The sequence below is a fragment of the Nilaparvata lugens genome, chromosome 11 (genome assembly GCF_014356525.2).
Source record: "Nilaparvata lugens isolate BPH chromosome 11, ASM1435652v1, whole genome shotgun sequence".
Classification (NCBI taxonomy): Eukaryota; Metazoa; Arthropoda; class Insecta; order Hemiptera; family Delphacidae; genus Nilaparvata; species Nilaparvata lugens.
Genome location: NC_052514.1, coordinates 34,851,676 through 34,878,091, shown reverse-complemented (window position 1 = coordinate 34,878,091; position 26,416 = coordinate 34,851,676). Strand labels below are relative to the sequence as shown.

General features: G+C 34.7%; 1 protein-coding gene across 1 annotated transcript; it reads right to left on the bottom strand.

The window, feature by feature from the left end:
• Nucleotides 1-1,764: 1,764 nt before the first annotated feature.
• LOC111050442 lies at nucleotides 1,765-25,698 on the bottom strand. The gene is made up of 4 exons (XM_039438302.1): nucleotides 25,621-25,698; nucleotides 9,764-9,902; nucleotides 5,319-5,529; nucleotides 1,765-2,328 (listed from the first exon to the last, which is right to left on the bottom strand). Exons 2-4 carry the CDS (start codon nucleotides 9,806-9,808, stop codon nucleotides 2,255-2,257), a joined length of 330 nt encoding a protein of 109 aa, XP_039294236.1. The 5' UTR covers nucleotides 9,809-9,902; nucleotides 25,621-25,698; the 3' UTR covers nucleotides 1,765-2,254.
• Nucleotides 25,699-26,416: the final 718 nt, after the last annotated feature.

Below are 26,416 nucleotides of genomic sequence, written 5' to 3'. Positions count from 1 at the left end.
CAGTATTATCAACTAAATGTTTTTTGGGGAATTTGAAAGGAAAACCTTTTTATTAGGAGTCATATTTATTTCATTGAAATGAGATCTCTGTGAGAATTAATATGAATTTTTAAATATTTTGGTTCATGAAATTGGTTATGCTGCATCTATTCTAATACAAAACAGTTAACAAAGGTTATGAATTTTTGAGAATTCAATCAATTTGAAAAAATAGAATAAGCTTGTTCCCAATGATTTTACAAAACTTTAATCAGAATTGAGTTGGACTATTTTATTATTGTGTTTTATATTCAAACAAGTTATATGACAGTTCAAAAAACATGATCCAAGACATGATTTATTCGCAATTTCTAAAAAATAAAACAATATAGAAAAATAAATTGGAATTGGAACGATAACGTTATACAGTTGATGCCCATCCTAAGTTGCCATGGTCTGAATGGAGAACCAGGGGATGTCCATCCACGGGTCAGCTCGGTCTGTCTCTGGAGGTTGGCGATGGAAAAGTGGGTGAAATTATTCAGAAGAAAAGTGGAAAGCTTTTTCCACTAGCTGGCTGGAGGGGAGACTAGAATGCTAGCCCCACTTCTACCTCTCCTCAGCGTCTTTACTCTGTCAGCCAAAACTGTCTGATCAGCTTTCAGTTTTTAAAGTTGAAAAAAATTATTCCTCTTCTTAAAGAAGAAACTGATGTTTGGGGGTTTGTCAAACCTCCTGGTTCATGACATTTTGAAAAAAAACCCGCTACCTACAAAAGAACCTCGAGCTCAAGAAGAATATTTATTATCCTACTATGAACCAATTCCTCCCAATACCAGACAAACTAGCCGAAAATAATAGTTGCTAAAAGCTGCAAGCGTTACCGTACACTTCAAAGATTTCTACTGAAAAAAGGCACAACACCAGAAGAAAAAGATTCGAACATTGAATAGGACAATACAGAATTGACAGAGAAGTAAAGAAAAGATTGACAAGGAAGTGAAATAAAGAAATTCATAGAAAATTCAGATTTAAACTGAATTATTTGCACTTTATTTTGAGTGAAATGAAGAAATTCATAGAAAATTCAGATTCAAACTGAATTATTTTCAGTTTATTTCAAGTAGAATGAAGAAATTTATATGAAATTCAGATTTGAACCAACTCAGTCATGTGTAGATCACTAGGGATTGTAAAATATTTGCGCAATTAAATCTTGATAAGTATTTAATAACATTCACTAATTAGGATATTATCAGATCATGAAACAATGAGTTGAATATTTGAAATTATTAGCAAATTCTCAAATAATTTTGAAAAGATTGACACTACTTGGAAAGCACTTTGTTCTGGAGTCTCAAATTGAATTTTACGAATTGATTACTCAAATCACAAATTAAGTTTTACAAACCAATATTTCTAAAATATCAAAATAAATTTTTCAAATTTATCACTCTTAGTAGCCACATTCGAATTGAAAGTGTCATTTTACTGCAAGGGGTTTCGCAGTGATCTGATTACTAGAAATATTATTAGGCTTGTTGATAAATTAAAGATACTTCATGTTAATGTTTTTTTCCAAAACAGGACAAAGGTGAGGAGAGGATAGGATTTTTAGATTTTTTCCCCATTTTTTGGAATGCTATGCTACTGAAGTGAGGTCCACGTTATAATGGCAGTGAAGAAAGGCACGAAAACATCGTTGCCGCCGATCCTCCGTCTTGTCAATACTTTCTATAGACGGTAGTTGATACAGGTTTATTGATGTAATATTAAGTGTTCATTCTCGTTTAAAGTAATCAATTATATTTTATTGAGCAAGGAATTGCAAAACATCAGGACTTTCATCTTCAATCAAAATTTCTAAAATATTAATCTTATGGAATAGACCATCCATGTTTTGATGAATTACCTTCAAATCATAAACATTCGTTCTCTTATCTATTATTATGGGTCTCCTACACTCAATGTCGCTCCTATGAAACTGCCATTATGGAGAGGAATTGCATGAACTATGTTACAGTTTCCTGGCACAATAATGTACACAATTTATTTTTCATCCATCAATTTTAATATCAATTACATCTCACAAATTTAATTTCCAATCATCTATCATTTGTAAATTGTATTATGTTTCAATTTCACCCAGAATTTTTCTGAAATTAATAATAATTAGTGTCTAAAATAGATACTGTATTCTATTGTATATTAATAACTTGAAAGTTCAAGACTCATAAATTGAATTATGTAATCACGAATGAGCCCCAAATCACTTTTATGGCTTAAAACAATTCAAACAATTTTGTATTCCGCTCAACAAACCCTCCTTGACAGTCACTGTAGCATCACCTGAAAATTATAGATATGAATGTTACTCAAAATTTTTAAATTTGAAAAAATCAATTGAGTGCTGTAAGACTCAACACTTTTCATCCAACAGAAACTACATAACTGTTAACCATGATATTATTATTATTGATGATAATGTCTCCTCAATAAATATATAAATGAATGAATGAATAATTTCATGAATAAATAAACTATTATTATGAAATATCGTCTATAGCATGTTGCAAAGTCAGTCAAAATGATAGGAAGCAATTATTGTCACTTTTATTTTTTCACCACCTTCTGTAGTAGGCCTATACAGAGTGAAAGGAGTAACAGCCGAAGACCGTTGATTACATATGGAATTTGCAACAGAAAATGTTCAGTGGATTGTTTTCATATGGATCTTAGTTTTGAGATGCATCGAGTTTTTGATATTTTTGAAAAAAACATCTATAACTAGAAAGCTATCTGTGACAATCTAAACTTAGGAGATGTTTGGAGAAAGGGAGAAAATCTCAATGAGATTTATATGACTTGTTCAAAGTTGAAAAAAGTACATTTGAAGAGTTCAAAGCCAAATTCTTAACAGTTTGAACGCTCATAAGAAGTTCAAAAACATTGAACAAAGAAGTATGTGATTCTTATTAGAAATTTCATCCTCTTTCGAACCAAAAACTTAGAATTAAATTTTGACTGATTGTTCTCTATAGTTATTGACGTTTTTCGAAAATATCAAAAACTCGATTTATCTAGAAACTAACGATATAAGAAAATTCTACTAGTACAGTAATTTTCACTTCCCTTGCCCTATTACCATAGGTAAGGAAAGTATTGCTTCCCGAAAAAAATTAAGGTACCTAAATTTCTGAATTTCTTCACGTTTCAAGGTCCCCTTTGTACAAGAAAAGTGGTTTTTGGAACTTAGAATTTGAAACTTAAGGTCCTTACAATATAAAGATCCGACACGAACAATTCCGATCAAATGCAATTCAACATGGCGGTCAAAATGGCGAAAATGTTGTCAGAGACAGGGTTTTTCGCGATTTTCTCGAAAACGGCTCCGACGACTTCGATCAAATTTATTACTATTAGAATAGTTATTGATGAGCTCTATGAACTGTCACAAGTCCCATATCTGTAAAAATGTCAGGAGCTCCGCACTATCAATGCAAAGTATCAATGCAAAGTTTGATTTTAGATTTCCAATTATCAGGCTTGAGATAAAATTTAAAGATGAAATTTCAAGTGGAAAAGATTGAGCATGAACATCTCTACAATCAATGTTCAGTAACATTTTCACCTTAAATTGAAAATAAACTCAAAATTCGAAAAAAATGTGATTATTCAATTGCAAACTGTTGGCAAATGTTGATTCAATTAGATCATTCACTATGAAGAAATAGCAGACTTCGGTGTCTCCAGCGTTATTGTCCTGTCACCAGCTGGCTCAGATCATTGAATAGTAGACTTGAGATGCGCGTGAACACCAGCGTCAGGTGACCAATTTCCATAACGGCAAGGAGAGTTGTGTGAGTGCGCCACACCAGATTTTTTGTTGCAAATTTCATGTGGAATGTGTAGCCTAGTCTTTGGCTGTTACACCTTTCATGGGATACTCTGTATCAAAGTTAGTCTACTAACGTTGCCTCTGTGGAGCTGTTATCAGAGTCATCCCGGTATATCTGATCTTATATTTAATTATTTATTATAGATTCTCGTTGAATGGATGTTTGTAGAGTGGAAATCCATAACAGTATTATAGTATATAGTCGATAAAGGTTTTTTCGGTCCGAAAAGTAGATAAGTGGCTTGTTGGGAATAGTGATTGGAGTTTACAGGATGCTACAGACGTCGTGCGCTATAATGTCTGTAAATTGATGAACTGAACTCAAAAAAAAAAAACAAATCAATCTATGTCTTAACAATTTAGTAATTACAATTAAATACATTACTAACAATGACCATACAACTTGTCAAAGTGGTCATATAATTTCCAAAACTTAAAATGAATGTCAAGTGAAATTTATGATGGGAATAAAATTATTCATTTATTTAAATAAAATCTGAGTATCTCGCCATTGATAGACATTTTCTCAAACGTCCCAAGTATCCCTTTTGAAGAATTCCCAAGGAACCTCCCCCCCTACCCCCACAGACAACCTCAAAGTTAAAAAATGAAGGTAATCACGAGAAATCAATTATCTCTGTAACCATTCATCGAAAAACTTTCACTATGTGTCATTCGATTAGTTAAATTATGTACCTACAACATTGGTCCTATCAATCCTCCCAACAGAACCAACGGTTTTCCTAATTAATTAGCATGTGATTGCTAATGGCAACGTTAGGAATATTAGTTCATCCTCTGATTTGGTATAGATGAAGAAAAGTGACAAAGCTTTCCTAGCGTTTTCCTCACTTTGAAACATAAGTCTCACACTTGGTTGCACAAATCTATTGACTTTTAGGGCTGGTTTCGGAGCTTGGAACTTGGCTATGTTCTAGACTTTGAACAGCTGGAGTCAGAAAATTTGCTTTTCAAAACGGGCGTAGTCATAGTCATGTTTGAATTAAATTTCAAAAAACTAGAAAATCTAGTTTCACACAAAATAAAATAGAGAAAAAATAAATAATAAATATAAAATAAATTAATTGAAAATAGTGTAAAGTCTCAGCTATTTTGAATTATTCAGGAATGTTTTATTTTGCCAAGAAAAATGTTTCCAATTATAGAAATGAGAAAACAATAACTGCGACTACGCCCCGTTTTGGAAAGCCAATTTTCTGACTCCAGCTGTTTAAAGTCCAGAATTCAGCTGAATCCCGAGCTCGGAAACCGGCACTAGATCCTGATAAAATGCCACGAGAGCCAATCAGAGAGGCCTTCAGCTCAGAAAAACCTTCTCCGATTGGTTCCCTGGAATTGACTCATGATTAAAATTTAGCAGGCTTTAATGCAAGCGGGCCTTAGTGTAGAAAAATGGATCTGAATTATATTGTTTACTCACTGGCTAGCTTGACTTGTTGATTGTCAAATAATGATCTGTAGTATGTGATTGTTATTCTGGCTGTGTACAGAGTACGGTTGTCACGATCCTTTGAAAAACGCATTCTCTTCACTTCTATTCCTTCATCATCAGGGTAAGTAACTTTTGACACTACTTCTGAACCATTATATATTGCTGTAACTCGGTAGAAAATAAAGTCATCCTCCTGCAACTAATGAATGGATGGGAATTCAGTGGAATAATATTTAAAATGAATATTTACACAAATGATTGTGTATCTTCCGGCTCTGATTTTTCATCTTTTTGGCCTTATAACTTTTCAACGATTGATTTGAGAAAATCCGTGCTAATCATGAGCTCATAGAGCATGATATATTCTCTTCAATTTAATTTATTATATCACCATTTTACGCATCTCCCTACAATTTTTGCAGCCGTTATAGTGCTGAGTAAAAAATCTTCAGTTTAACAAAAATAGATCAATTGTCAGGGAATTTGGAAGGAACGTTTAGAACAAAATATTTGGTAGACATATCAAAAGTCCTCATCCCTACACCTTGTGTTTGAAGAATGAGGGTGGTTTAAAAGTTTCGTTTTTTTCATTTCTGGCTTACAAGTATGCATCTTCGAAACAATGCATTTCAGCGACATGACTAACTGAAAAAAATGAAGCTGTATGAAAATTCGCTACAAGTTTTGTTCAGTAGAGTTTTATGATGTATCCTTTAGTTTTCGGGATATTCACTTTTAAAAGTGTGAAATCTTTGAAAAGACAGTTTTTCTTTTAACTATTTGTACTTTCAGGGTGTTTTACTAAACAATGCATTGGAAAAAGTACTGAACGTTGAGTTGTAGAAGATTCAATTCTCTTTAATTTGATGTATTATATTAACATCATGATAATAATTGTCCAAGAACATTATGTTTGGATGGATTTATAAATTTGCCTGCGATATGCCCAATATTCTAACGGTTTTCACTTTCCTTGCGCCGTATTACCATAGGTAACGAAGGTATTGCTTTTCAACAAAAATTAAGGTACCCTAATTTCAAGTCTTCTATACGTTTCAACGTCCCCTGAATCCAAAAACCAAAAACGTGTGTGTGTGTGTGTGTGTGTGTGTGTGTGTGTGTGTGTGTGTGTGTGGGTGTGTGTGTGTGTATGTCTGTGAACACGATAACTCCATTCTTAAATAACCGATCAGCTTGAAATTTCGAACTTAGTCCAGTCACTATACAGTATACATTGGTGCATGCAATTATTTTTATTGTAGCTCTGATTCTTCAATATATTATTTGGGTACATAAGAGAAGTTTAGAACCAATTTCTTCATGCCAAAATTCCTTATGCTAAATACAGGTTGATCCAAAAACCTTGTATTTTCGGTTCATTTTCGAGTTTTTAGCTATTTCTGCCGAATCTTGTATTCTGACAGAAAAATTTGCTCGTGCCATTTCTTAGATCATGAAATTCTGAATGAAATGAGGTCATCCGGAACTCTCTATCTCCAATGAGTACTGAGTTATGATTCTTCAAAAATGAGTAAAATTTGAAGGAGAAATCAATTTTGATGAATTCTAGTTTTTGGTCAACAATATCTTCCGATTGTTAACATTTAGATGTATAATTCAAAATCCCTCTGGGCGTATTTTTGTGCTCTACAATCTGAAATCAGGTAGAGCGCTCTATCTCAAATAGATTTCCAGGTACACCTGACAACAATGCTCCTTGTATTGTGAAAAACACCTAATTTTCATCTTCAACCATCATCACCAACTACATTGTCTTCACATTGATATTTCGCACAATGACATAAGTTCATAGAAATATGTTCTATGAGAATCACCCGCTAGATGCACTTCATTTCAGTATTTCCTAGTGGAGAGGCACGCTTAAGGACACCTCAAGGATCAAATTTCAAACACCAATTACTTTTGACACAATGCTCAGATTTCATAATAATACACTTCATTCTTCTCGGCTCGTCAAGGCGGTCCAAAATCATGCATCATAAGTCGAATTCGGTCGAAAAATGAAAAATTTATTATTGAGTGTACTTAAGCCCATATTCCAATACACTAAAAATGGCCAATTTCTATATTCAAAGCTGCATGTCTTATGAAATACTTATGATAAAATTTCCAAATCGATTGAGGATGTGAAAATTGTCCCCCTTTACCCACTCCAATAAATGATACATTCGATTCCAATACAATTCGAGAGTTACAGAAGATTATAAAAATGACGATTTCAGTTGCCTAAAATCCATCTCAAATCACTTTTCCTTATCATAGAACTACCAAAACCGTTAATATGAGAAACACATCTACAATTTCCGGATTTTTTTCAACAATCAAATATCACTTTACGATCATATTTTTTCATGAATCATCTACATCAGATGAAAGATAAAATTCTATTGTACATTTCAAGATCGAGTTATGATTTTTATAATTAGGGGTTACCGAGATACATAGCTTTGAATATAGAAATTGGCGATTTTTTGAGTATTGGAATATGGGCTTAAGAACACTCAACAATGAACTCTCCATATTTCGACCGAATTTGACTTACGATGCATGATTTTGGACTGCCTAAACAAGCCGAGAAGAATGAAGTGTAGTACGATGAAATCTGAGCATTTTGTCCAAAGTTATAAGTATTTGAAATTTTGATCCTTGAGGTGTCCTTAAGCGCGCATCTCAACTAGGAAATACTGAAATGAAGTGCATCTAGCGGGTGATTCTCATGGAACATACTTATGTCATTGTGCGAAATATCAATGTGAGGACAATGTAGTTGGTGATGATGGTTGAAGATGAAAATTAGGTGTTTTTCACAATACAAGGAGCATTGTTGTCAGGTGTACCTGGAAATCTATATGAGATAGAGCGCTCTACCTGATCACAGATTGTAAAGTACAAAAGTATGCTCAGAGGGATTTTGAATTATACATCTCAATGGTAACAATCTGAAGATATTGTTGATCAAAAACTAAATTCATCAAAATTGATTTTTTCTTCAAATTTCACTCATTTTTGAAAAAATCATATCTCATTACTCATTCGAGATAGAGAGTTCCGAATGATCTCATTTCATTCAGAATTTTATGATCTAAAAAAAAGGCAAGAGCAAATTTTTCTGTCCGATTACGAGATTTGGCAGAAATAGCTGGAAACTCGAAAATAAGCCAAAAATACAAGGCTTTTGGGCCACCCTATATCTAGCACAAGGAAATTTCGCATGAAGAAATTGGTTCTGGACTTCTCCCATGTACCCAAATAGTATATTAAAAAATCAGAACTACAATATAAATTGCTAGCACACTCCCTTTTTCATGTCTATATCGACTGGACTATTAAGGTCCTCTTATGATGAGGATCCGACAATAAGAAATTAAATTCAAGATGGCGGAACCATGTTTTTCACGTTTTTCTCGAAAACGACTTCAATGATTTTCTTCAAATTCATACCTTGAATAGTTATTTATGAGCCCTATCAACTGACATGAGTCTCATTCCTGGGAAAATTGCAGGAGCTCCGTAATATTCTTGAGAAAAATGGCGGATCATGACTAAAAAACCATGCTTTTCACGGTTTTCTCGAAAACGGCTCTAACGATTTTCTTCCAATTTATATCATGGATACTATCTAAACCAATACTATACAAAAAGTTATTTATCAGCTCCATCAACTGGCATGAGTCTCCATCCTGGGAAACTAATGAGAGGTCCACCCTATCCTTGAGAAATGCACTTTGTGCATGAGGTAGGTAGGTAGAGCAGTTTATAAAAAGAACACATGGTCGAGATAGTCCATCTGTAGAACAGCTGTTTTGACGACTTTTGAAAAAATAATCGAATTTCACAATTTACACAAAGGAAAAAGTACTCTGAAAACAATTATAAATATTAACATAATACAGTAGTCTGATCGTAGTTTCAAATAATCATGTTGCCGTAGTTTCATTATGCTATTTATTCCCCTGAATTATTCTCGTTTAAGAATGAGGCTTACAGTTTAATGAACAAGGAAAATTATGTGAGTGTATCACACCAGATTTTTTCTTGTTCCAGTCAACTGGTGATTCGAATGAGAATTCTTCTGAAAGTCTGTATTGACTATTTTACTGGAGGGAGCAAGCTTTTAAATGAAGATGCATGTGATCGTAGCGAGCCCGCTTGTCTTATTTTAGAATGTTTCAGCCTGGGCTCCAGCATCCAGAGAGCTTTTCTAGACGGATAAGGCGAGCGAAGCGAGGCTGCTCGCCAGTTAAGGAATATTATTTTCCAATGAGAAACATGGAAGACATGACAGTTTAGCGACTCATAGCATCATTGAGTTGAATCATAAAATCATTAAAGACATAGGCATTTTTCTTATTCTTATGGTTGAATTTATAAGATTGTTGATAACTAGAGAGAGAACATCTTGTCCATGTTACCTGTGCGGTGCACTTGTAGACTTGCAAAGGATGATCATCATGCATAGACCATTTACTGGTCTTATCATTGTTAAGCTCATCTTTTATAATGAATATAGGAATTGCGTCGTCAGACAACCTTTCCTTAATTGGATCACATCTGGAAAAGATAGTTGGTAACAATTTATTAGATCATGTCTTTTATAATGATTTGAACCTAAATTTGAAGATTAGAATAATAAATGAATGAATGAAAATGAAATGGATTGAGGACTGTTGCAATGCTAACTTGCTGTGTCTGGATGTACTCCTAGATTAGATACGAAACCTCAAAGTGTCGTTTAGTAAACATTTACAAATTAGCAGTCGAAACATGATTCATTTTCTTGGTTTCAGTATAGAATATTGGGGCACCGAGCTTGGCTCTGGAGTACAAAAGCATAGAAGCATGAAAGCATGGTTTATATTTATTCATTTATTGTTACACAGAACACAATTCTTTCAATTGATTGTGGAGGGACCAACAGGCACAGCCCAAAACTGTTTCTCCCCCGAATATTGATGTATAGGCCTACTCTATAAATATACACGCCCCGATTTGGGCTTAAGCCTGTGGTACTTCTCTATAAGTTGTGTAATTCTGAATCAATAAATAAGAAAAATATGGTAGTCCAAAAAGTAGATTATGTTTCATACAGTTTTGAATTCCAATTTTCATTTGAAACCCACAAACCAAAATCTATAACAGAATAACACCCACTAAACACTTAAAACTGTAAAATCATGATTGACTTTGAAAAATTTGATATAGAGGTACTTTAATTTAAATGAAAAGATAATGGATCTCAAATAAAATCAATCATATCGTACATTGGTACTTGTAGATGAAATTACTGCGTGAGGTCTACTGTTCACAGAACTACTAGTGTATAATATTGTCAGATAATATTACTCGTGTGATCTGCTGATTGATTGCAATAGTTCAACAGCTGAACATAACTCTGTCTTACTCCCACACAGGCACTTGCATCTTTCGTTATTGACAAACAAAGAAATAAATATTATCATCTGTTTTTTGAAGGATGAATAATTATTAATATCTGGGACCGAGCTTTGCTCTGGAGTACAAAATCATAAGAAAATTATAATATGGAATGAAATACAAAAGAAGAAATTATAATATGAAATGAAATGGAATTTATTGATTCCTTTTCACAAAAAACATAGCAAATTACAATTTAAAAAAGTATGAACCAAGTATTCGTGGTCAACTTACAGAAAAAATAAAAATTATCATCATTACTAAAAAATTACATAATGATTATAACTTGATTTAAATTATACAAAAATAGAAACCAATGATTTTTGAGTTCAGCATTAGTTGAGTTCAAAGCCACTGATCAATTCCATCGGTTTTTTTTGTGTTCAGTAAAAAACCTGATCACAGATAAACCACAGAATGGAAAGTCGGCTAGTATTTTGACGCCATAATCCCCCATCTTGAAAGAAAGTGTAGCATTGTAATACAGCAGTAGTTTTAATTTCTAACAAGATGATGCAGTCATGTGTCGTGGTCTTGGTGCACTCAAATCTTGGTTAGATTGATACCTTCCATTTTGTGTGTATTCTGTGGCTGTACGGTTGCTCATGAGTCATGACTGACAGATGTTTCCCCTGTTGATCATATTTTGTAAACAAAACTAGAACTTAACCTATTTCATTGTAATCAATTAAAATGGAAAACATTAGGTGATTGGAGTTGTTTTAAAAGCTTTGTAAAATATTTTAAATGTTATTAAATTTATGTAATCATGCATTTCTCTGCTAACAAATACATTATAATGGAGTCCATCATTTGTAAACAACCTCATATTCAGCCATGTCTGTTTACATTGTAACGAATCAAATTCGGATGGGTAACTAAAAATCCCTACTTGGAAGAAATTTATAGGTCTGAGTGGAATAATAGGCTAATATCCCCAAATACGATAATGCTTTTAAAGATTAGATAATATCAGGCATCATGGCTAAATTTATAACGGCCGAATAGAATTGGGAATAATTTTGCTACTTATATAATATTATATAAAGTATTAAAAATTTGAGGTTAGGCATAGAATATCTATTGATCGGCGACCTAATGATCGACTGAGTTGCATAACGTAGAATCTAGCCAGACACCTTGACAGAAATTTATTGTAACTAAATGGTATGCAACTAGAGGAACCAAAAATCCACATGGCTAATTGTTATAATATGAGAAACAACCTATAATCTTTAGAAAATTACTTTGCATGTAAAAAATGTACTAAAAACCCAGATAAAAATAATTTAATGTATTAAGGAAGTAGGAGGTTCGTAGGCGCATGTATACTATGATAATTTGCATGAACCAATCAAATGGTAGCAATTGATGGGCGGTAATAGTGAGCCGATTCAAATATATTTGTATATATTTCTATCAAAATAAGAGTTTATGAATTATTGTTGTTCAGTTTATGTTTTGGATACAGCCCGAAGGCAGATAAATTATCAGAGGTATAACATAAGTAATAATTTAATAGATTGGCACAAACTATTTGAGCCTTGAATGGCGTAGTAACAAATTATTTAAATGTCATGTAAATTTGCAAGTCGGAAATGAAAATTGTGAAAGAGAAAGAAGAACTTGCCCACTTGCCTGCCAACCACTACCATGGAATGTCACCAAAAATTGTAGAGCGCAATATCTTACTGTACCTTCTTAATTACTTAAAGTTAAATCAAATTATTAATTTTTCATAAGACTTTGTGATGCTATAGTAAAGCAAAAGTCATTTAAATATTTTTAATCCCTTGGAAGAGACATCTTCGGCCACCAATAATCCAGGACTACCAGGAGTTTGGATCGCCATCAGCAACTTATAGAAAATCCAGCACGTGAGTGAATAATATTTGAAATAGTGATAGAGCGCCCTCAGTGCTTCGAATAAAATAAGAAATAAAAGCTAGCTCGTCGAAATGTTTTAAAAAATTAAGAAATTGATAAAAATACTTGCGCAAGTTTTTAAAATGGTATAAGAAATATTTTATTGAATAGTAATGAGTCAATTCATATATCAAAAGATACACCAATTAAAAGGAATACTAAGTTCTAAGCTGATAACACAAATGTTCATATTATCATTAATTTTATAATGTAATTTGTGATAATATAATGTAGCTCTGGTTCATTAGATAAATTGATCTATCTATTTCCGTCAGGTGCCGAATCTTGCACCCTGAGATATATATATAGAAATTTATTGGAAACTATAGAAATTAATATATTTAATTGTTGATTTGTCATTTCATCATGCTCTGATTTGGGGAAGTTAGTATATATATAAGTAGGATTGTCCAAATCAACAAGCAACAGCAAGTTGATGTCAAGCTACATGCAGATAAATGCATATGATCAATGAAGTGAAAGCACATGGTAAAGTTTCGTGCTATAGAACTAGAAAATAGTACTGATCTATGATATTTTTATTTGATTTCGTTTCTTGTTTCATTATATATTTTGTTGCTCTATATATTTTTTTTCTTTGACCTAATTTTTGAGATTATTTGTTTAATATATGTATCAAATTTTTCATGGTGTACCATTCATTTTATTCCTCAATACATAGGATATAAATTATATTTATATATATATATTTTTTATGAATTATCAGTATTATATTATTGTGAAAGCTCCTGTCTGAGCCCATTAAGATTTTAGTGAGATTGTACCCTATAAAACCACGACCAGATTTTATAGTTATTAAGCTAACTCTCATGCTCTACCGATTGATGCCAAGCAAGAGGCTAAGCGTTATTCCACCAAAAGTAATGTGACAACGTTCAGCTACTCTATTTATGTTTTTTCCATCGGTGGAAAAGTACGATTAACTGATCAGTGAATGAACCAGATATGACGTATTTTTTTTCTTATCAGTTAGACCAAAGACCTTGAAGAGGTATAAACGCACAATAGCTCTTACTTGAAATTAAAGGTTCCATTGAGGTATTTTAGCACTAGATATTATATAATATATATTTTTTGTAATATTATAGATCACAAAAATCTTCAGGATCCTTAGTATGTAATAATCTTCCAGGCTGTCCCCTTAATGGCCGAATTCAATTCCAAATAATCTAGCGCTGCATGTAAGTCTATGCATCGTTCAATGACAAAACAGTACTTCGTTCAGAGCCACGTTCACTCACCGATCTCATCGTTCACTCACCGATCAGTGGCTTTGAACTCAACCATTAATTGAAAATCTCTTCACGCCGTGATGTCTGCAAACCAATGTGAACAAAAATATACAACCAGTACAATTTATCTTGAATATTCATAAAATATAGTCTGTCATTATTATTTTATATGAATGTATTAAAAAACCATTACTACTCTACGATATATTTCCCACGATTCTAATTATTGAAAAGAGAAAAAAATGTATGTAATGTTTAATCTGTATATTATTAGAACCTGTTTTTTTATGAAAATATTCATACTTATGTCAGTGTTGCATCAAGAAAAACTAATTCTTGGAAAGACATTAGCCAAGCTCTTAAAAGTTTTGAAAAAGACTTAATATTTTCAGATGATTTGATTCCATATGGTGATTGATTGAAGTATTTTGGAGCTACATATTGGAACGATTGCTTGAAAATTGATTTATTGACTTTTGGTAAACGAGACATTCTTTGTATGATTCTTCTAGTATTGTAATATGAATTCTCTGTACCAGTATTGCCAGCTCTGACATAGAATAGCTTTAAGACCTTATATACAGAAAGATGTTGTAGAGGTAATGCTCTTATGAAGGAATATAATGGAAAAAACTTTCTCCTCTAGTACTGTTGCACATTATATGAATTATATTATTCTGAGATACTCTCAGCTTTTTAAGGTAACTCTTACAAGCACCCCCCCCCCCACCAAGGTGAGAATCCCATTATAATAACATTCATAGTCCATACAGAAATTTTCTATCTAATCAAAGTAAGTTGAAATTAATTCCCAGAGGAATGCAAAAATTTCCCTCACAAAGACCCGGTTGCACAAAAGCCAGTTTAATTTCAATCCTAATTAATTCCATGAGAACCAAATCAGAGAATACCATTTCGAAAAGATGGATCTACTGGAAATGATCTGAATTAAAAATAGCCTGGCTTTTATGCAACTGGCCCTAAGTACCTGATTGAATTATTACAAAAGTTCAACAGCTGAGTCATAATTTTGACACAGTCACACACATGAACTCGCTTACTCAATTCCATCATCAACTGACTGGATCTGTGAGTCTGCTGAGAGGGTGTGTTTGGTATTTGTGATTAGTTTAGCGATGATTGGATCATTCTATGTGATTGCCTGTACTTTGACAGATTGCACATAAGGTTTTATGAGTGAATGTTGGGAGATACCTCCTGAAGCTCATTCTCGCTGACCGGACACATTATGTCTCCCGGTCGATCAAGCCAAAACAGATCTTATCAGGGCTACATAAGACAAAGGCTAAATTTAGCTGCTAAAATTCACGGATTGGACAATTGGACATGGAAGGCATTTCCAGGGCTGAAGCAGATATTTGCGGAAGAATGATGTCTGATCAAAATGTAGATATAATCCTACTGCAAGTGACACATGTGCCTGCCACCAAGAAACAAAGACTTTGTATTCCTGGATATACTCTCGTAGACTTCTTGAGTTATGACAAGCATGGTCTAGCTACTTATGTGAAATCAAATAAGACCCACTTATGCAGTACAGTTGAGGGTGAGAGCCATTGTTTTGGAATCAATTTTCAATCTATTACCATATACAATGTAATATAAAACACCTTCAGAAAGATGGAATGACTTGGCTTCACCCCTCCCAGAGCACCCTACTGTGTATAATGGGGATTTCAATCCATATAGCTCAATGTGGGGGTATATGGAAGAGAATGCAGATGGAGCAGACATTATAAGATGGGCAGAAATGTGCAACTGTACATTGATATTTGATGCTAAACAGAGCCTTCCATTCCACCCTGCCCGATGGGGAATAACATCTTTCCCTGACCTATGTTTAGTCTCCAGTGGGGAAAATGATCTGCCTCTTCCAGCTCAGACAAAAGTGCTGTCTAAATTCCTAAGAAGTCAACATAGGATTCTGGTAACAGAGATAGGTTTCTCACTCCCAATAATACAAAACCCGGAAATACCAAGATGGAATCTTCACGAAGCAAACTGGCAACTATTCCAGAACGAGGTAAAAAAGACAATACCCAGTATTCCGGTGAGTATTGATAATTACAAACGTTTTGCGGGCTAGATTCTTGCAGCAGCCAAGAAAGCAGTACCTAGGGGTCACAGGAAGAGCTTGTTGGAATGAGAGCTGAAATGCCCCTGGGAGAGTATAATTCCTCGCAAACTAATGAGACAGCCCAGAACTTGATAAAAAGTCTTGAAAAGAAAAGGCTCAATCAGTGGATTGCAGCTATTGAGAAAATGGATTTCACACACTCCAGCAGAAAGTCAAGGAACTTGCTATGCAAACTGGGAGCTGCAAGTTCAATATACCACACAATATCTAAAGCCATGCCTGATGAAATTGCAGACAAGATTGGAAAAAGTTCAGGTTCTAGTATACTACAAAGTCAAAAAGCTGCAATGAAAAGGCGTCCCAGGAGAGCACTGGATAAGTGTGGTGAGAAATCTGCATTTGTGAACCCAATTACTTCTGAAGAAATAATTGAAGCAATAAAGAGAATCAAGTGTGGGAAATCACCTGGAGCTGATGGTGTAATGCCGGAATTCATCAAACACCTAGGGTCACATGCAATCTACTGGCTGTCTCAATTGTTCACTGCAATCATTGATCAGGCCAGAATACCAAGAATGTGGAAAGGAGCAAAAGCTGTTGCTGTATTGAAGCCAGGGAAGGATGAGGATGACCCATCTAGCTACAGACCTATATCTCTCCTGTCAGTCACACATGAACTCTTCAAAAGAATTATCCTGTTAAGGATGAGTGGTAGAGTGGAGAAAAATCTTCCAGTTGAACAGGCAGGCTTTTGAGAAGGTAGAAGCTGTGAAGAAGAGGTGTTATCAGTTGCCACATTCATTGAGCATGGCTTTGAAAAGAAATTGAAGTCAGGCGCTGTTTTCTTTTGGACCTGAACTCAGCTTATGACTCTGTATGGAAGGCTGGGCTACTCACAAAGTTGGCTCAAACTCTGAAATGCAGGGAGTTGGTGAGTCTCTTTAGAGCTTTTTTTAGTGACCGAAAATTCAGAGTAAGGCATGGAGGAAAATAGAGTTCCTTCAGGTTTTTACAGAATAGATTACCTGAGCGCTCAGTGTCGTCACCCTTGCTTTTCAATCTCTACACTGCAGACATTCCATACACCAGGGCACATAAGTTCATCTATGCAGATGACATTGCTCTTATAGCCCAGGAGCCAACATATGAATTGTTGGAGAAAGAACTGAACAATGACCTGAGTGTTCTGATGAAGTATTTCTCTGACTGGAAACTTAGGTCAAATCCAGCTAAGACACCGAGCACGGCATTCATTCTTAATAACAGAGCAGCTAATCGTCAATTTGATCTTGTCTTCTGTGAGGAGAGAGTAAATCACTGTGAGGCCCCTTGCTACTTGAGAGTGGAGCTGGATAGAACTCTGACCTTTCGCCAGCATCTTGAGACTCTCAAGAATAAAGTGAAGACTTGGAACAACATTATAAGTGAGTCGGCTGGTAAAAGCTGGGGATGCAGTGTGGAGGCTCTGAAAACATCTAGCCTGGCACTAGTATATAGTGCAGCAAAATACTGTTCATCAGTATGGGAGCACAGCACTAATACTAAGAGAATTGACATGACCTTGAATGAGACGATGAGGAAAATAAGTGGTACCATGAGACTCACTGAAACTGAGTGGTTGCCTGTCCTATGCAATATTGTTCCACCAGCATTGGGAAGAAAAGAGAGGACTTATCAGTTGATGAACCGCTTATTCTCCAGACAAGAGCTGCCACTAATGAAGGATATGCTGAATCCACCCTTTGAATGATTGAGGTCCAGGCAATGGGCCATATGAATAAAGTTGAGCATTTGCTTATACTTCTAAAAAATATGGAGCATTTGCTTCATTTCCTATGGATAAACGTGAGCAAAACCCTTTGCTCATGCTCATGAGAGAGATAGTTTAAGCATTTGCTCAAAAGTAGAAGCTTATACTCAAAATTTATTGTATGAATAAACTGGAGCATATGCTCAACTTTTGAAGCAAATGCTTGAAAAAAAGTGAGTTCAAGCTAGAGCAGTTGATCACCTTTTGCTCATAGTAAAATGTCTCAACTAATTCGTATGAGGAATAATACCAGATACGATCACAACCAATAGTTGAGAACTATAAAACTCTTTTTAGATTGAACCATGATAAATATCACCATTATTCCTACAAAAAAATAAATACAAAATATAGCTACCTGATATAAAGATAGCCATCACAGAATAGAAGATAGGTAATTTAGAAGATGAGAGTGTAGACGTTCATGAGAAGGCTATTGATATTATAAGAATATGCTGAATAACATTATAGAGATGACTTTTTTCACACTATTATTTTAAAATCTAAACTCAACTAACCTGAAACTCTATTCATAAATAGAAAACAGAGCAAACGATGCAAACACAAGCGGTACCCCCTGCTTGCATATTTAGTGCTTCCATGAGCTATAAAAACAAAGTAAGGCTACAAAAACGAATCAGCTGATAAAAAATCTTAAAAATACGTGAGCATTTGCTCCAGAGTTCAGGAGCATGAGGTAAAGCTTATTTATATAAAAATGAATATAAAAATGCTCTTGAGCAAAACCTTATGCTCCATGCTCTTGCTTATGAGTATTTGCTCTGGTTTTATTCATATGGGCCAATATCTCTGACAGGCCGAGATTGAGAGACAAGATATTAAAGGATTGTGGCGGTAGGAATGGTTTCAGGTCAACATTGAGAATAAGACGTTGGTGGAAGACCCATCTGTGCCTTTGCCAGGGATGGATTTTAAGAGGAAACGTTGCTGCAGGTTGAATTGCCTCCATACATCTGCAGGCAGGTGCTGCCTGCTCAAGCACAGAATACTTGAGGCGTAGCCACTGACCCTACTGAACCTGTGGAGATGTGCATACGATGTAGCACTTGGTGGAAGACAGCCCACTGTATTCCTATGAAGGGGGACTCAGGGGTATTCACCTGGCGGATGAGCGTGCCATGTCATGGCTGGAGGAGACTGTGGGAGAGCTTTGCATTTGACCTACCAAAAATGGAGGAAACCCGACGAGACATATTTATGCTGAATATTATAAACCCTATATGTACGTTTGATTCATTAGTTAGTCTATATGTTGTTGTTTGTGTGTTTTAATACTGAGCTGGGTCTGAAAAAAGCATGAGCATTATATAGAAGACACTCTTTAAAGTTTGTATTATGAATTAAAACAGGAGACATAATACATAAATAGATTGAAAACTTACATTGGAAATGGGGGAGATTTTCGGGAACTGAGTTCCCTTCCTCAACCGAGCAGACTGCAGTTTTAAATCCAACGGTCGTGTGACCACAGAGTACGCATGGAGAGTCAATTGTAGCAGCAGAGAGCACAGATTACGCGGTGCAGACGGATGAGAGAAAAAGGGTACAGATTCAGGGGACATTATGGGGTATTTAGGGGGCGGTTACAAACGGGATATTTAAGATTTGAGTGGGTTATGAATAAGGAGAGGTGTAGCCAATTCTTTCGTCTTGACATCTATGGAGGGGGCTGTGGGAGGGAGGGTGGCAAGGACTTTGACTTTGAAGCATTGGTTAAAGTTCTTGTTGTGCTCAGAGCCATGGGTAGGGATGGGTAGGGTAGTATTATTTTTAAAGGAAGCCCTGTGATTGTTGATCCGGAGGTTTAGGGCAGTGGTGGTTTCACCTATGTAGAGGGCAGGACAAAAGTTGCAGGAAAGGAGGTTGTGCCGTGCTATGAATTTGGAAAGTTAATTTAGAATTTAGAATTTAGAAGCACACACAATATAACTAAATAAAAGGGATGCTTGATAAACATACCTAGTGCTAGAGAACGGGAAACCAGAAATTACAAGAAAGACAACGAAATAGAGAGGAGATATCAACTATATTGTCACCTCTTACAGTTAAATTCAACAATTAATAAAACAAAAGAAGTTACATCATGAAAACCGAAAATAAAATTACTAAATTTAAAAAGTTATCTCTGATATAGATAATTCAGTAATAACCTACTTTGTCTGCTTTACATTGGAAAGGTTTTAGATTGAATCATTTGAAGCTTAAAGGACTCCAATTTCAGAAAGAAGAATTGGAAGTTATCATAAATATTCCTTAGAAGTTAATCATAAATAACTATACATATGTTAAGAAAAGATCAACATAAAATTCAGGAAACTCTTAGAACATTCAGAACACACTTGGAGACTTTTAAAACACTATCAAAATGCTATCAAATGTTAATCATATCCATTCTTTATCTTTATAATTATTATGAAAGCAGCAAAGACAAATATTCCTAAAAAAATCACATCACGGAATTCTACCTTGGAAAACTATTCAAAAAATATATGTCATCAAAACAAATTTAGAAAAGGTTAGGGTCCTTGAAACTTCATTTGATCCTTTACAACTTTAAGACCAAAATTATTTTAAAACATTAATTTATCAATAAGGGACCTTTAAACATTCCATATACTAATCCAACTTTAGTTGTTCAGTAGATATTATGAAATATAAATTTAAAGAAAACTGAAATTCCCAGCTGGTTCCTTACAGAGAAAATATGGCCTCACATTTCAATGTAAAGATACAAACGAAAATCTATTACTCGAACCAAATTAATAGAATTAGTAATCTATCTATCCCCAATAATATCTCAAAATTACGATTTAAAAAAAGTATAATTCCGCACGTTTTACACTCCTCCCTTTTTGAAAGTCTATAATTATTAAAACCATCCTGTCGCATCCGGAGTTCCTGGGACGTTTGTTTAATTTGGAAAAAAGTTGTTACCTCATAGCTGTTTCTTCAATTTGAATCTAGGCTCTGTGATCGAGCTCTACACGTCCAGATGGACAGGAGACAGCATACCCCAAGCTTCTAGGACTGCCATCCATTCAGAGGCGTCTCAGCGGCTTGAAGACACACGTTCATGAACCCGAAAATTGATGGACTCGTACGTTGATCCCATACTTTGATGGAGCCGAACTTTGACCGCTGTTAGAATAAAAAAATAAACTAGGATAATACAAATTATCTTAACTTCAGTTATATAATAAAGTCAACCTACTTTAGGTTATATAAAACTCAAATCAATACAATTATTACTTCAAAACACAGATAGACATTACCTACTTCAATATCTTGATTTAATAGAAAAGAATTTATTTGTAATTAGGATCATGCCCTTCATACAAAGAGATGAGTACATAGTATTCTGTAATAGGTCTACATAATTCACAAGTTGATTGAACAACTTTATAATAAGGTCTTTCAAGTATTGTTGTTAGTTTGGTCAGTTCTCTTACATAAATTATTACATATATAGCATAATTAAAAAAAAAAAAAAATTATGTGATAGGTGTTTCCTTGAGAATCAAGAAAGCTTTCCATTAGAATCAACAAACAAATAAAATCTATAACACAAAATCCTGATAGAACTCATAATAATATACTATAAACATCAGTCAATTTGGATTTAAAAAACAGTAATTGAAATTTAGGTTAATAGCTTCCTCTTCAAAAATAATTTAAATCAAAAATATCTTGATTCCTACTAATAGCTATTCTAAATTTCTACAAAACATATATCGTTCATTTTCTTCCAACATTTATCAGTTTGAATTACCATTACCATCTTCCATTCAAATCAAAAGGACTATTCTCAATTATTACACTTTAGTATTATCGTACATTACAATAAATACTTTGATGGAAGCTTTCATCGATAATAATTTCCTTAATTATATTATAAATCTATGACGTACCTTTAGTAACGGTTATAGGAGGAAAATCTCCATTGTGAGGTGACAATTTTTGATACTCTCTCTCTTCTTAATTAAAGCAACTACTGAGGCGGAAAAAACTAAAAATGCTACTGGAACTAAAGGTTCCAGAGCCAAATACTAAAAAGCCTAAAGCTGGCATGGAAGCCATGATTAACACAAAATATTGATCAGACTACATTTTGTACTGCTTATGACAGTGGACAGACGCTGAGTAAAGCCCACGGTACACTTGCCTGGTCTAGGAGCTGTGTGATCGTACTAGATAGACCTAACCAACGTTAACTGTGATTGGGAGTTACTATTCTCTAGAAAAATTCCCACCAATAGAAAGGAACGTTACAACTACAATTTAAGATACATTCTCCCACCAAGTGACAGCTATTTTCTCTTGACAGCTATTCCTTACCTTATAAAGTCCTGAACTCGACTGATACTCCAAGAAAATCGTTGATTGTCTTAGTATCATAACTTCTACACACACACACTTACAGAGTCAACACTACACAATGCAGAAAAGCAGAGGTCATGAACTAAGCTGATGCTCCAGGAAAATTGTTGTTTTTCTTGGTACTACAACTTCTACGCACACACTGACAGAGTCGACACAACACAACGCAGAAAAGCAAAACAGCAAAATCCATTTTCATAACAGGCTAACTTCTCAGGCTAATTCGCATAATTCTCATCACTCACAATCGTAACAATAAATATTGTTACAGAGGTAGATGCAATTTTTGGAGATGCAATCACTGGATTGATGGATTTGGTGGGTGTAGTTGGTGATAGGACTGGTAAAGGAGATGGAAGAATCAGTGATAGGACAGGTTTTACAGCGGGGGCGTTTGCAAGGTAGGGTACCAGGTTAAGTTGGGATTTCATCAGAGGTGAGTGATTTGTTTTAACTGAGAATTTTCTTAAGGTTGGAAGGTTGCTTATAAATGAGGGTGGGTGGTTGCTGGAAGAGGTGTTTTGTAGAGGGATTGGAGGGGACGACATGGAACAGATCTTTAAGGACAGGTTTGAGGTTTTCAATTCCAGGGAAGTAGGTGGTACAGAGCTTTGGAGTTTGTGGGATTTGGGAATTTTTTGTGGTTGGATTAGTGCCAGTTTTGGAGGAGATTTGTTTCTGTAACAACCTTTCAGGATAGTTACATTTCAGGAGGGATTGGTGGAGTTTTTTGAGGTACTGGTCAAGATGGTGGGGATCACTGCAAATTTTTTGGCCTCGGATTGAGAGGGAACGAGGAAGGGATCTTTTAATGTGGGAGGGATGGCAACTCTCAAAGTGTAGGAACTGTTGAGTGTGGGTGGGTTTGGTGAAAGTATTGGTGGATAAGGCATTGGAGTTGGAAAGGATTACATTGACATCAAGGAAGTTGATGGGATATTTCTGGAATATTCCAGGTGAAGGAGACAGAGTAGTTGGAGTTGAGTTGATTGAGGAAGTGGGAGAGGGTATCATGTCCATGAGGCCATATGAGGAATATGTTGTCAATGAAACGGAGCCATATCAGAGTGAATGAATCAAATCAAATTTCATTTCGCCACAACAAAAATAATAATCCTCAATACAAAGTTAAAAAAAAAATATTGATGAATATTAAAATATTCACGAAAAACAACTTTGTCAAAACAAAATAACATGTTTGGCGCTGCCTGCAAAACCGAAGTTTGGGTGCTGGCAGCAAGTATTGATATTAATTTTCAATATAAAAAATTTCAATGAAGAAATGAATATATATGAAACAAGAATGAATATACATATCAAAGGAAATATAAATGAACATAGTATAAATAAGAAGGAAAAGTAAATTCAAAAGTGTAATTTGAAGCATTAAAACATATAAGTAGCCTATATAGGGTGATAGGGGGGATAGGAGGGATAGTTAAATTCTACAATTCCTTTCTCCAATTTTAGTTCAATTCTTTTTTGATTCCTGATTTTTAATCTCCTCTTTTCTATCAATTCATAAGCTACACCTTTCCTTATTCATGACCCACTCAAATCTTGAATATCCCGTTTGTAACCGCCCCCTAAATATCCCATAATGTACCCTTAATCTGTACCCTTTTTCTCTCCATCTGTCTGCACCACGTAATCTGTGGTCTCTGCTGCTACAATTGAATCTCCATGCATACTCTGTGGTCACATGACCGTTGGATTTGAAACTGCAGTCTGCTCAGTTGAGGGAGTGAACTCAGTCTCTGAAAATTTTCCCCATTTCTAATGTAAGCTTTTTCGATCTATATATGTATTATGTAATTTATATATATATATATATATATATATAATATATATATATATATATATATTATATATATATATAAATTAAAACAGGAGACACAATATAAATAGATTGAAAACACTTAGAAACTTACATTAGAAATGGGGGTAATTTTCGGAGACTGTGTCTCCTTTCTCAACCAAGAAGACTGCAGTTTTGAATCCAACGGTTGTGTGACCACAGAGTACGCACGGAGCCTCAATTGTAGCAGCAGAAACCACAGATTACGCGGTGCAGACGGATGGAGAGAAAAAGGGTACAGATTCAGGAGACATTATGGGGTATTTAGGTGGCGGTTACAAACGGGATATTTAAGATTTGAGTGAGTTATGAATAAGGAAAGGTGTAGCTTATGAATTGTTAGAAACGAGGAGATTTAAAATTAGAAATCAAAAAAGAATTAGACTAAAATTGGAGAAAGGAATTGTAGAATTGAACTTGAATGGAATTCATTTTTCATTTTTATTGAACATTTTATATATATATATATATATATATATATATATATATATATATTTGATAGCTGTGAAATTTATTATTATATGATGGAATTTATTCCAATTTAATAAAACAGTTGGTAGCTATGGTATTATTGCTGTCTGTTGAGACCAGGACTGGAAGCAGCTCCAAACACCCAAATAAAAGCCAATTCTTTCGTCTTGACATCTATGTAGGGGGTTGTGGGAGGGAGGGTGGCAAGGACTTTGACTTTGAAGCATTGGTCAAAGTTCTTGTTGTGCTCAGAGCCATGGGTAGGGATGGGTAGGGAAATATTAATTTTAAAGGAAGCCCTGTGATTGTTGATCCGGAGGTTTAGGGCAGTGGTGGTTTCACCTATGTAGGAGGCAGGAAACCACCACTGCCCTAAACTTCCGGATGAATAATAATTTTCCTTTTAATGTCCTTCAGCAAGTTTTCCCAGGAATGAGACCTAGTGCAATAGAATTTTTATATTATAAACCTAAGTACTATGTTCTGAATTTCGTGAGAATTATTAGAGCCTTTTTCGAGATCTAGTGAAATACAAACATATGAACAGAAATTGCTCCTTCTATAGTATAGGATTATCCTCTTCATGTCCTTTAGTTTTTCCAGGGATGAGACGTAGTGCAATCTAATTTTTATATCATGAACCTACTATGTTCCAAATTTCGTGAAAATTGTTGAAGCCGTTTCCGAGATCTGATGGACATAAATAAATACCCATATACCCAAATGAATGAATGAAAAAATATATGCAGAAATTATTGCTCCCTTTATATAATAGGATACGAAATTGAACTTGAATAGTCATCCTATACTATTATATTTAACGAGCAATAATTTCTGTTTATATAATATATATGTCCATTTGTTTATATGTTTATCCTATACAATTAAAACGAGCAATTTGTGTTTATATGTTTTCATGTTTATATATATATATATATATATATATATATATATATATATATATATATATATATATTATATGTAAAAGAATTAACCGGGTACATCCGTTTGTTTTGACTTACTTGAGTCTGACGTTTCGTCGCCATCGCAGACGACATCTTCTGAGGGTGGCGTCGAGATCCACACTGAGTCCTAGGTATTCTTTCTGGGTCGAAGAGCATATCTCCTACCCCCTCCCTCCACTTGCTTGTGCTGGCGCTGTTGGGTGAGTGAAATTCCAGGAAAGTTGTCTTGTTTTGGTGACAATGGTGCTGTAGCGGGTTTCATTGTACCAGGTACTGGGCGTTTGGTATTCAAAATTAACTTCCATAAGGAGACACGTTGAGGCTGTCGTCTCTTTTATTTAGAGAGCCTTGCTTTTCGATTTCCAACGCCTCTCTCACAATCCTGACTTGAAAATCTCGAATGCTGGCTATTTGTTTGGAATTCACGAAATTTATTGTATGACCAGTATTTTTCACATGGTTATATAGGGCTGAGGTTGATTGTTGATTTTTTATGCTTAATTTATGTTCATCTATTCTAGCAGAGATTCTCCTATTTGTTTGGCCTACATATTGCTTGTCACAGTTCAGGCAGGGGATACTGTAGACTCCTTGGTTTTCTAGCTCCAGTCTGTTGATGGGTTTTTTTAAGATTTGGGAAATGAGTAGGTGGGGTTTGAATAATGGTTTGATTTTGTGGGTTTTTAATACTCTTCCAATTCTGTCTGTGGTGCCCTTGATGTATGGGAGGAGTACTGTTTTTTCAAAACATTCTTCTTTTTCTTGTTGATTCCCTTTTTTAAGTGGAGACAGATTTTTTACTATTGATTTTTGAATGATTGTAGTTGGGTAGCCATTGGATTTGAGAATGTTA

Bases quoted from the DNA above. Each gene is read 5' to 3' on its own strand.
- LOC111050442 (XM_039438302.1), bottom strand. From the start codon at position 9,808: ATGCATGATGATCATCCTTTGCAAGTCTACAAGTGCACCGCACAG. The intron at 5,530-9,763 runs GTAACATGGACA...TCCATTCATTAG, and splicing joins TCTACAAGTGCACCGCACAG to TTGCAGGAGGATGACTTTAT. The intron at 2,329-5,318 runs GTGAGTAAACAA...TATAATTTTCAG, and splicing joins TCAACAAGTCAAGCTAGCCA to GTGATGCTACAGTGACTGTC.